This window comes from Cetorhinus maximus, unplaced genomic scaffold (assembly GCF_964194155.1).
Source record: "Cetorhinus maximus unplaced genomic scaffold, sCetMax3.hap1.1 HAP1_SCAFFOLD_4261, whole genome shotgun sequence".
Lineage (NCBI taxonomy): Eukaryota > Metazoa > Chordata > Chondrichthyes > Lamniformes > Cetorhinidae > Cetorhinus > Cetorhinus maximus.
In genome coordinates, this window is record NW_027600165.1 from 6,160 (window position 1) to 17,656 (window position 11,497).

An 11,497-nucleotide genomic window follows, 5' to 3' on the forward strand; every position below is an offset into this window, starting at 1 on the left:
ATAATATACACAGGCGCTGCTATCTCTATAATATACACAGGGACTGCTATTCTCTATAATATACACAGGGACTGCTAATCTCTTTAATATTCACAGGGACTGCTATTCTCTATAATGTACACAGGGACTGCTATTCTCTATAATATACACAGGGACTGCTATTTTCTATAATATTCACAGGGACTGCTATTCTCTATAATATATACAGGGACTGCTATTCTCTATAATATTCACAGGCACTGCTATTCTCTATAATATATACAGGGACTACTATTCTCTATAATATACACAGGGACTGCTATTCTCTATAATATACACAGGGACTGCTATTCTCTATAATATACACAGGGACTGCTATTCTCTATAATATACACAGGGGCTGCTATTCTCTATAATATACACACGGGCTGCTTTTCTCGTTTTAACCCATGTTTTCCCGTCCCTGCAGTTCAGTGACTCTTACGCCTCTGTGGGATCTCCGGTGCGTCGATTGGTCAGCTCGCCCCTCTCCCGACAGTCCTCTCTGTGCCCAGACGCCTGTCCCGTCCCCGACCAGCAGCCCGAGCTGTACCCAGAGGCCTCCCAGGGCTCGGAGGACTCCAGCGGGTCCAACCTGATGTTCATCGAGGACATCTTCCACTCGGGATTCACCGGAGTGCACACTGCAGGTCCCACCTACACCGCCCCCTCACGCTGCGGGGGCTTAAAGAACTCTCGGAGGAAACGGGACGTGGTTCTGTCGGTGAGTGTGACCTGGATCTGGAGCAGGAACCCTGGCTGATGCCACCTCTCTCTCTCCCTCTCTAACCCAGGGATCACTGGACAGTGATCAGGAGCAGGAACCCTGGCTGATTTCCCCTCTGTCTCTCTCTCTAACCCAGGGATCACTGGACAGTGATCAGGAGCAGGAACCCTGGCTGATTTCCCCTCTGTCTCTCTCTCTAACCCAGGGATCACTGGACAGTGATCAGGAGCAGGAACCCTGGCTGATTTCCTCTCTCTCTCTCTCTCTAACCCAGGGATCACTGGACAGTGATCAGGAGCAGGAACCCTGGCTGATTTCCTCTCTCTCTCTCTCTCTAACCCAGGGATCACTGGATAGTGATCAGGAGCAGGAACCCTGGCTGATTTCCCCTCTGTCTCTCTCTCTAACCCAGGGATCACTGGACAGTGATCAGGAGCAGGAACCCTGGCTGATTTCCTCTCTCTCTCTCTCTCTAACCCAGGGATCACTGGACAGTGATCAGGAGCAGGAACCCTGGCTGATTTCCCCTCTCTCTCTCTAACCCAGGGATCACTGGACAGTGATCAGGAGCAGGAACCCTGGCTGATTTCCTCTCTCACTCTCTCTGACCCAGAGATCACTGGACAGTGATCAGGAGCAGGAACCCTGGCGGATTCCCCCTCTCTCTCTCTCTCTCTAACCCAGGGATCACTGTACAGTGATCAGGAGCAGGAACCATGGCTGATTTCCCCTCTCTCTCTAACCCAGGGGTCTCTGGACAGTGATCAGGAGCAGGAACCCTGGCTGATTTCCCCTCTCTCTCTAACCCAGGGATCACTGGACAGTGATCAGGAGCAGGTAACCTGGTTGATTTCCCCTCTCCCTCTCTCTCTAACCCAGGGATCACTGGACAGTGATCAGGAACAGGAACCCTGGCTGATTTCCCCCATTCTCTCTAACCCAGGAATCACTGGACAGTGATCAGGAGCAGGAACCCTGGCTGCTTCCCCCTCTCCCTCTCTCTCTAACCCAGGGATCACTGTACAGTGATCAGGAGCAGGAACGCAGGCTGATTCCCCCTCTCCCTCTCTCTCTATCCCAGGGATCACTGGACAGTGATCAGGTGCAGGAACCCTGGCTGATTTCCCCTTTCTCTCTAACCCAGGGATCACTGGACAGTGATCAGGAGCAGGAACCCTGGCTGATTTCCCCTCTGTCTCTCTCTCTAACCCAGGGATCACTGGACAGTGATCAGGAGCAGGAACCCTGGCTGATTCCCCCTCTCCCTCTCTCTCTAACCCAGGGATCACTGGACAGTGATCAGGAGCAGGAACCCTGGCTGATTTCCTCTCTCACTAACCCAGCGATCACTGGACAGTGATCAGGAGCAGGAACCCTGGCTGATTTCCCCTCTCTCTCTAACCCAGGGATCACTGGACAGTGATCAGGAGCAGGTAACCTGGTTGATTTCCCCTCTCCCTCTCTCTCTAACCCAGGGATCACTGGACAGTGATCAGGAACAGGAACCCTGGCTGATTTCCCCCATTCTCTCTAACCCAGGAATCACTGGACAGTGATCAGGAGCAGGAACCCTAGCTGCTTCCCCCTCTCCCTCTCTCTCTAACCCAGGGATCACTGTACAGTGATCAGGAGCAGGAACCCAGGCTGATTCCCCCTCTCCCTCTCTCTCTATCCCAGGGATCACTGGACAGTGATCAGGTGCAGGAACCCTGGCTGATTTCCCCTTTCTCTCTAACCCAGGGATCACTGGACAGTGATCAGGAGCAGGAACCCTGGCTGATTTCCCCTCTGTCTCTCTCTCTAACCCAGGGATCACTGGACAGTGATCAGGAGCAGGAACCCTGGCTGATTCCCCCTCTCCCTCTCTCTCTAACCCAGGGATCACTGGACAGTGATCAGGAGCAGGAACCCTGGCTGATTTCCCCTCTCTCTCTCTGTAACCCAGGGATCACTGGACAGTGATCAGGAGAGGAACCCTGGCTGATTTCCTCTCTCATTAACCCAGGGATCACTGGACAGTGATCAGGAGCATGAACCCTGGCTGATTTCCCCTCTTCTCTAACCCAGAGATCACAGTACAGTGATCAGGAGCAGGAACCCTGGCTGATTCCCCCTCTCCCTCTCTCTCTAACCCAGGGATCACTGGACAGTGATCAGGAGCAGGAACCCTGGCTGATTTCCCCTCTCTCTCTCTCTAACCCAGGGATCACTGGACAGTGATCAGGAGCAGGAACCCTGGCTGATTTCCCCTCTCCCTCTCACTCTAACCCAGAGATCACTGGACAGTGATCAGGAGCAGGAACCCTGGCTGATTTCCCCTCTCTCTCTAACCCAGGGATCACTGTACAGTGATCAGGAGCAGGAACCCAGGCTGATTCCCCCTCTCCCTCTCACTCTAACCCAGGGATCACTGGACAGTGATCAGGAGCAGGAACCCTGGCTGATTTCCCCTCTCTCTCTAACCCAGGGATCACTGTACAGTGATCAGGAGCAGGAACCCAGGCTGATTTCCCCTCTCCCTCTCCCCCTAACCCAGGGATCACTGGACAGTGATCAGGAGCAGGAACCCTGGCTGATTTCCCCTCTCCCTCTCACTCTAACCCAGAGATCACTGGACAGTGATCAGGAGCAGGAACCCTGGCTGATTCCCCCTCTCCCTCTCTCTCTATCCCAGGGATCACTGGACAGTGATCAGGAGCAGGAACCCTGGCTGATTTCCCCTCTCCCTCTCTCTCTAACCCAGGGATCACTGGACAGTGATCAGGTGCAGGAACCCTGGCTGATTTCCCCTCTCTCTCTCTCTCTAACCCAGGGATCACTGGACAGTGATCAGGAGCAGGAACCCTGGCTGATTTCCTATCTCTCTCTAACCCAGCGATCACTGGACAGTGATCAGGAGCAGGAACCCTGGCTGATTTCCTCTCTCTCTCTAACCCAGGGATCACTGGACAGTGATCAGGAGCAGGAACCCTGGCTGATTTCCCCTCTCTCTCTAACCCAGGGATCACTGGACAGTGATCAGGAGCATGAACCCTGGCTGATTTCCTATCTCTCTCTAACCCAGGGGTCACTGGACCGTGATCAGGAGCATGAACCCTGGCTGATTTCCCCTCTCTCTCTCTAACCCAGGGATCACTGGACAGTGATCAGGAGCAGGAACCCTGGCTGATTTCCTCTCTCTCTCTCTCTCTAACCCAGGGATCACTGGACAGTGATCAGGAGCAGGAACCCTGGCTGATTCCCCCTCTCCACAATTCCACTGCCCTCCTACCTGGTCTGCACCATGTGCTAACTCACAAATTCCCATTTTACCAATACTTGCTGCCAATGATTGCTTCTCACTCCAGTAACACCTCCAACTTAAAATTCTAATTTTTTAATTTATTCATTTACAAGACTAGACCAGCGTTTATTGCCCATTCCTAATTGCCCCCTTGAGAAGGTGGTGGGTGAGCTGCCTTCTTGAACCGCTGCAGTCCCTGTGGTGTAGGTGCACCCACAGCGCTGTTAGGGAGGGAGTTCCAGGATCTTGTCCCTGTTGTGTAGGTACACCCACAGCGCTGTTAGGGAGGGAGTTCCAGGATTTTGTCCCCTGTGTTGTGTAGGTACACCCACAGCGCTGTTAGGGAGGGAGTTCCAGGATTTTGTCCCTGTGGTGTAGGTACACCCACAGCGCTGTTAGGGAGGGTGTTCCAGGATTTTGTCCCTGTGGTGTAGGTGCACCCACAGCGCTGTTAGGGAGGGAGTTCCAGGATTTTGTCCCTGTGGTGTAGGTGCACCCACAGCGCTGTTAGGGAGGGAGTTCCAGGATTTTGTCCCCTGTGGTGTAGGTGCACCCACAGCGCTGTTAGGGAGGGAGTTCCAGGATTTTGTCCCTGTGGTGTAGGTACACCCACAGCGCTGTTAGGGAGGGAGTTCCAGGATTTTGTCCCCTGTGGTGTAGGTGCACCCACAGTGCTGTTAGGGAGGGAGTTCCAGGATTTTGTCCCCTGTGGTGTAGGTACACCCATGGTGCTGTTAGGGTGGGAGTTCCAGGATTTTGTCCCCTGTGGTGTAGGTACACCCACAGCACTGTTAGGGAGGGAGTTCCAGGATTTTGACCCAGCGACAGTGAAGGAACGGCCGATATATTTCCAAGTCGGGATGGTGAGGGGCTCGGAGGGGAACTTCCAGGTGGTGGGTGTTCCCCATGTGTCTGCTGCCCCTTGTCCTTCTAGATGGTAGCGGTCGTGGGTTTGGGCGTCGCTGTCGAAGGAGCCTTGGTGAGTTGTTGCAGTGCATCTTGTAGATGGTACACACACTGCTGCTACTGTGCGTCGGTGGTGGAGGGAGTGAATGTTTGTGGATGGGGTGCCGATCAAGCGGGGCTGCTTTGTCCTGGACGGTGTCGAGCTTCTCAAGTGTTGTGGGAGCTGCAACTCATCCAGGCAAAGTGGGGAGTATCCCATCACACTCCTGACACAAAATTCACATCCCCAAGGCCACCTCCAGCCCCAGAACCCTCCCTATCTCTGTAACCTCCTCCAGCCCCTACAGCCCTCCCTATCTCTGTAACCTCCTCCAGCCCCCTACACCCCTCCCTATCTCTGTAACCTCCTCCAGCTCCTACACCCCACCCTACCTCTGTAACCTCCTCCAGCCCCTACAACCCTCCCTATCTCTGTAACCTCCTGCAGCCCCTACAACCCTCCCTATCTCTGTAACCTCCTCCAGTCCCTACACCCCTCCCTATCTCTGTAACCTCCTCCAGCCCCTACAACCCTCCCTATCTCTGTAACCTCCTCCAGCTCCTACACCCCACCCTATCTCTGTAACCTCCTCCAGCCCCCTACACCCCTCCCTATCTCTGTAACCTCCTCCAGGCCCTGCGGCCCTCCCCAGTCTCTGCGCTCCTGCAACCCTGGCCTCTTTAACAGCCCCTCGAGCGTTCCCGATTCCCACTGCCCCAGCGGTGTCGGGTTTTCCTGTGCCATTTGGCGGCCTGGTCCTCAGATTTCAGAATTCCCTCCCCCCAACACCTCTCCACCGCCCTCCCTCCTCGATGGAGAACCTCCTTAAAACCAGCCTCTGGTGACCGGGGGGGGCTTTGTTCACCTGACCCCCGATATCTGCTCACGTGGCTCGGTGTCTATTTTCTGTCTGATTTGTTTGGCTTGGGAATGTGATTGGAACTACAGGCTGACTTCAAAGCCTCCCAGGTCCTGATCGACTCCATCCCCTGGCCTTAAAAGAAATGACTAGTGGAATACCGCAGGGATCGGTGCTGGGACCCCAGCTACTCACAATATATATTCATGATTTAGATGAGGGAACTAAGTGTAATATCTCCAAATTTGCAGATGACACAAAGCTGGGTGGGAGGGTGAGCTGTGAGGAGGATGCAGAGATCCTCAGACCACGTTTAGAATATTGTGGGCAATTTTGGGCCCCGTATCTCAGGAATGATGTTCTTGGCCCCTGGAGAGGGGTCCAGAGGAGGTTCACGAGAACGATCCCAGGAATGAAAGGCTTAACATATGAGGAAGGTTTGAGGACTCTGGGTCTATACTCGATGGAGTTTAGAAGGATGAGGGGTGGGGGGATCTGATTGAAACTTACAGAATACTGAAAGGCCTGGATAGAGTGGGACGTGGGGGAAGATGTTTCCATTAGTAGGAGAGACTAGGACCCGAGGGCACAGCCTCAGAGTAAAGGGTAGAACAGAGATGAGGAGAAACTTCTTTAGCCAGAGAGTGGTGAATCTATGGAATTCATTGCCACAGAAGGCTGTGGAGGCCATAGGTCATTGAGTGTATTTAAGACCAAGATAGATAGGTTCTTGATTGGTAAGGGGGGTCAAAGGTTACGGAGAGAAGGCGGGGAGAATGGGGTTGAGAAACTTATCAGCCGCGATTAAATGGTGGAGCAGACTCGATGGGCCGAATGGCCTAATTTCTGCTCCGATGTCTTATGGTCTTATGCTTCAGTGTGATTTGGACAAGCTGATTGAGTGGGCAAATGCATGGCAGATGCAGTATAATGTGGATAAATGTGAGGTTATCCACTTTGGTAGCAAAAACAGGAAGGCAGATTATTATCTGAATGGCTATAAAGTGAGAAAGTAGAATGTGCAACGAGACCTGGGTGTCCTCGTACACCAGTCACTGAAGGTAAGCATGCAGGTGCAGCAGGCGGTAAAGAAGGCAAATGGTATGTTGGCCTTCATAGCCAAGAGGATTCGAGTACAGGAGCAGGGATGTCTTTGCTGCAATTGTACAGGGGCCTTGGTGAGACCACAACCTGGAATATTGTGTGTGCAGTTTTGGTCTCCTTATCTGAGGAAGGATGTTCTTGCTATAGAGGGAGTGCAGCGACTGATTCCTGGGATGGCGGGACTGACATATGAGGAGAGATCGAGTCGGTTAGGATTATATTCGCTGGAGTTCAGAAGAATGAGGGGGGGATTCTCATAGAAACCTATAAAACTCTAACAGGACTAGACAGGGTAGATGCAGGAAGGATGTTCCCGATGGTGGTGGGGGGAGTCCAGAACCAGGGGTCACAGTCTGAGGATACGGGGTAGACCATTTAGGACTGAGATGAGGAGAAATTTCTTCACCCAGAGAGCGGTGAGCCTGTGGAATTCGTTACCACAGAGAGTAGTTGAGGTCAAAACATTGTGTGTTTTCAAGAAGGAGTTAGATATAGCTCTTGGGGGGGGCGAAAGGGATCAAAGGGTGTGGGGAGAAAGCGGGGAGCAGGCTATTGAGTTGGATGATCAGCCATGATCATAATGACTGGGGAAGCAGACTCGAAGGGACGAATGGCCTCCTCCTGTTCCTGGTTTCTATGTAAGTGGTCGCTGGGATTGTAGGTGCATCGGTTGTACATTTCCACCATTCCTTAGCTTATGGAAAGGTCCCGTCAGACTGGGAAGTAGTGAAAGCCACTCCTTTATTCACGGTCGAAGGGAGACAGAAAGCAGGAAACTACGGGGGGCGGGGGCACAGTTAGCTGAACGTCCATTGCAGGGGATTCGCTGGAACCTATCGCGAAGCAGGTTATACCGCGTCACTTAGAACATCCTGGTGAAGTCAGGCAGAGTCAAGATGGTTTTGTGAAAGGGGGAAATGGTGTTTGACTGTTTCTTTGAGGAACAGGGCAAGCGGCGTGGATAAAGGGGAACCTGAAGATGTGGTGGACTTGGATTTCCAGAAGGCGTTTGACAAGGTCCCCCCCCCCACCACCCCCCATCCAATGTTACCGCACCCATTATAAGAACTCATGGTGGTGTAGGCAGTAACGTATCCGCCTGGATAGAGGATTGGCTGGCTCACAGGGAAACAGAGAGTAGGCATAAATGGATCGTTTTTCTGGTTGGCGGGATGCGGAGAGTGGGGTCAGTGTTGGGGGCCTCAACTATTTACCATCCATAGCAACTGCAGAGATTGCAGAGCTCTGAGGTGCAGAGGGATCTGGGTGTCCTAGTGCATGAATCACAGAAGGTTAGTATGAAGCGTATTGTCTAAATGGTGAGAGATTGCAGAGCTCTGAGACGCAGAGGGATCTGGGTGTCCCAGTGCATGAATCACAGAAGGTTAGTATGAAGCGTATTATCTAAATGGTGAGAGATTGCAGAGCTCTGAGGCGCAGAGGGATCTGGGTGTCCTAGTGCATGAATCACAGAAGGTTAGTATGAAGCGTATTATCTAAATGGTGAGAGATTGCAGAGCTCTGAGGTGCAGAGGGATCTGGGTGTCCTAGTGCATGAATCACAAAAAGCTCCTCCCCTCCCTCCCCGCAGGATAGCTTTGATTCGATCTGTTTCTACGTCAAGCTCCCCAAGCGGTCAAAATGGCTCAAACTGTTTCTGGTTCTCCCTGCAGAAAATGGTTCACAACATTCACAACCACGTCTCCAACGACAGGAGGTTCAACGGCTCGGAGAGGTGAGTGTTGCCGCTTCTTCCCGGGCCGCGAGTTGCTCGTGGTCCTGATTAGCCCGCGGGGTTCCTCCTCCCTCCACTTCCCCCGGCTCCCCATTCCCCACCCCACCACCCGCTCTCAGGGGCGTTCCCCTCCCCCTGGTTGTTTCAGACGCTCGCTGGCAATTGGAAGACAGTGGTGGGGGTCGTTAGGGCGGGGGTGTCGGTGGGGGCACCGCGGTGGGAGGTTTTAGGCTGACGGTGACAGTGATGGCACGATAGTCTTTCGGTAGCCGTGTGTGTGAGAGAGAGAGAGACAGGGATTTGCATGAGGATGTGGATCAGGAGACGGAGCACAAAGAGAGAGAGACGGAGAAAAAGAGACAGGCAAAGAGAGACAGATTGAAGGGGGAGAGAGACAAATTGAAAGGGGAGAGAGAGGGAATGGGGAGAGAGAGAGCGAGAGAAACAGCAGAAGAGAGAGGGAGATAGAGAGACAGATTGAGAGGGAGAGGGACAAATTAAGTGGGGGAGAGAGAGGGAATGGGGAGAGAGAGAGAGAGAGAAACAGCAGAAGAGAGAGGGAGATAGAGAGACAGATTGGGAGGGAGAGGGACAGATTGAGCAGGGGAGAGAGAGGGAATGGGGAGAGAGAGAGAGAGAGAGAAACAGCAGAAGAGAGAGGGAGATAGAGAGACAGATTGGGAGGGAGAGGGACAGATTGAGCAGGGGAGAGAGGGAATGGGGAGAGGGAGAGAGAGAGAAACAGCAGAAGAGAGAGGGAGATAGAGAGACAGATTGAGAGGGAGGGGGACAAATTGAGCAGGGGAGAGAGAGGGAATGGGGAGAGAGAGAGAGAGAGAAACAGCAGAAGAGAGAGAGATAGAGAGACAGATTGAGAGGGAGAGGGACAAATTGAGTGGAGGAGAGAGAGGGAATGGAGAGAGAGAAAGAAACAGCAGAAGAGAGAGGGAGATAGAGACAGATTGAGAGGGAGAGGGACAAATTGAGCGGGGGAGAGAGAGGGAATGGGGAGAGAGAGAAACAGCAGAAGAGAGAGGGAGATAGAGAGACAGACTGAGAGGGAGAGGGACAAATTGAGCAGGGGAGAGAGAGGGAATGGGGAGAGAGAGAGAGAGAGCAACAGCAGAAGAGAGAGGGAGATAGAGAGACAGATTGAGAGGGAGAGGGACAAATTGAGCAGGGGAGAGAGAGGGAATGGGGAGAGAGAGAGAGAGAGAAACAGCAGAAGAGAGAGAGAGATAGAGAGACAGATTGAGAGGGAGAGGGACAAATTGAGTGGAGGAGAGAGAGGGAATGGAGAGAGAGAGAAACAGCAGAAGAGAGAGGGAGATAGAGAGACAGACTGAGAGGGAGAGGGACAAATTGAGCAGGGGAGAGAGAGGGAATGGGGAGAGAGAGAGAGAGAGCAACAGCAGAAGAGAGAGGGAGATAGAGAGACAGATTGAGAGGGAGAGGGACAAATTGAGCAGGGGAGAGAGAGGGAATGGGGAGAGAGAGAGAGAGAGAAACAGCAGAAGAGAGAGGGAGATAGAGAGACAGATTGAGAGGGAGAGGGACAAATTGAGCAGGGGAGAGAGAGAAACAGCAGAAGAGAGAGGGAGATAGAGACAGATCGAGAGGGAGAGGGACAAATTGAGCGGGGGAGAGAGAGGGAATGGGGAGAGAGAGAAAGAGAAACAGCAGAAGAGAGAGGGAGATAGAGAGACAGATTGAGACGGAGAGGGACAGATTGAGTAGGGGAGAGAGAGAGAATAGGGAGAGAGAGAGAAACAGCAGAAGAGAGAGACAGATTGAGAGAGAGAGAGAGGGAATAGAAGAGAGACAGAGAGCAGAAGAGAGGGAGTTAAAGAGACAGGCAAAGAGAGACAGAGAGAGAGGGAGAGAGAGATAGAGTGAACAGTGGATGCAGAGAGAGTGACAGCGAGTGAAACAGATGGATGGGGAGAAAGGGACAATGAGAGAGGGACAGAGGGAGGGAGGCAGAGAGAGATAAAAGAGAGACAAAGAAAGGGAGAGAGAGAGAGTGCGACAGGAGAGTGAGAACGCGAGAGATGGAGAGAGAGAGAAATGGGGATGGATAGAGAGAGAGATAAAGAGAAGAAGAGAGAGGGAAAGATGGATAAGGGGAGACAGAGATAGAGAGACATGAAGACGGACAGAGAGAGAGGAAGAGAGATGCAGAGAAAGAGAGAGATGAACAGAGAGAGACAGAGTAAGATGGACAGAGAGAGGGAGTTGGCCAGAGAGAGGGGAAGAGAGATGAAGAGAGAGAGAGATGAACAAAGAGAGAGAGAGAGGGAGATGAACAGAGAGAGAGAGAGAGGCAGACAAAGAGAGAGAGAGAGGGAGATGAACAGGGTTGGAGGGAGATGGACAGAGAGGCAGAGAAAGGGAGAGACTGACAGAGAGCAGGAGACAGAAAGAGAGGGAGGCAGTCAGAAAGAGAGAGAGAGAGAAAGGAGTACAGATGGACATAGAGAGAGAGAGAGAGAGACGGTACTTTATTATTGAGTCATGGCCAATATCTCTGGGTTCTGGGCCACATCTCTCTCTCTCTCTGCTCAGTTCACTGACGTCTCCTTGTATCCTCTGCCCGTTCCCCTAGCATCCCAGCCCACCCCACCAACTCCCTCACCGGAGGGGATTCCCGCTCCCTGCGACAGACCGAAACTCTTTGTGCCTCATGTTTGCTCTCCCCTGACAGCATCAAGTCTTCCTGGAATATCGGAGTCGTGAAGTACCTGGTGGAGAAACTCAAGAGCCAGTTAGCCCTCAGCGCTCATCACTACACGGACAAGGAGCTGAAAGGTAGCGGGGGTGGTGGG

General features: G+C 52.7%; 1 protein-coding gene across 1 annotated transcript; it reads left to right on the forward strand.

Annotated features, from left to right (window-relative positions):
* Positions 1 to 448: 448 nt before the first annotated feature.
* LOC144678428 (uncharacterized protein C14orf93-like) lies at positions 449 to 11,489 on the forward strand (the record flags this gene model as incomplete). Its single annotated transcript, XM_078538213.1, has 3 exons — positions 449 to 742; positions 8,611 to 8,672; positions 11,377 to 11,489. Coding segments are annotated over 3 exons (469 nt in total), but the record flags the coding sequence as incomplete, so codon positions are not given.
* Positions 11,490 to 11,497: the final 8 nt, after the last annotated feature.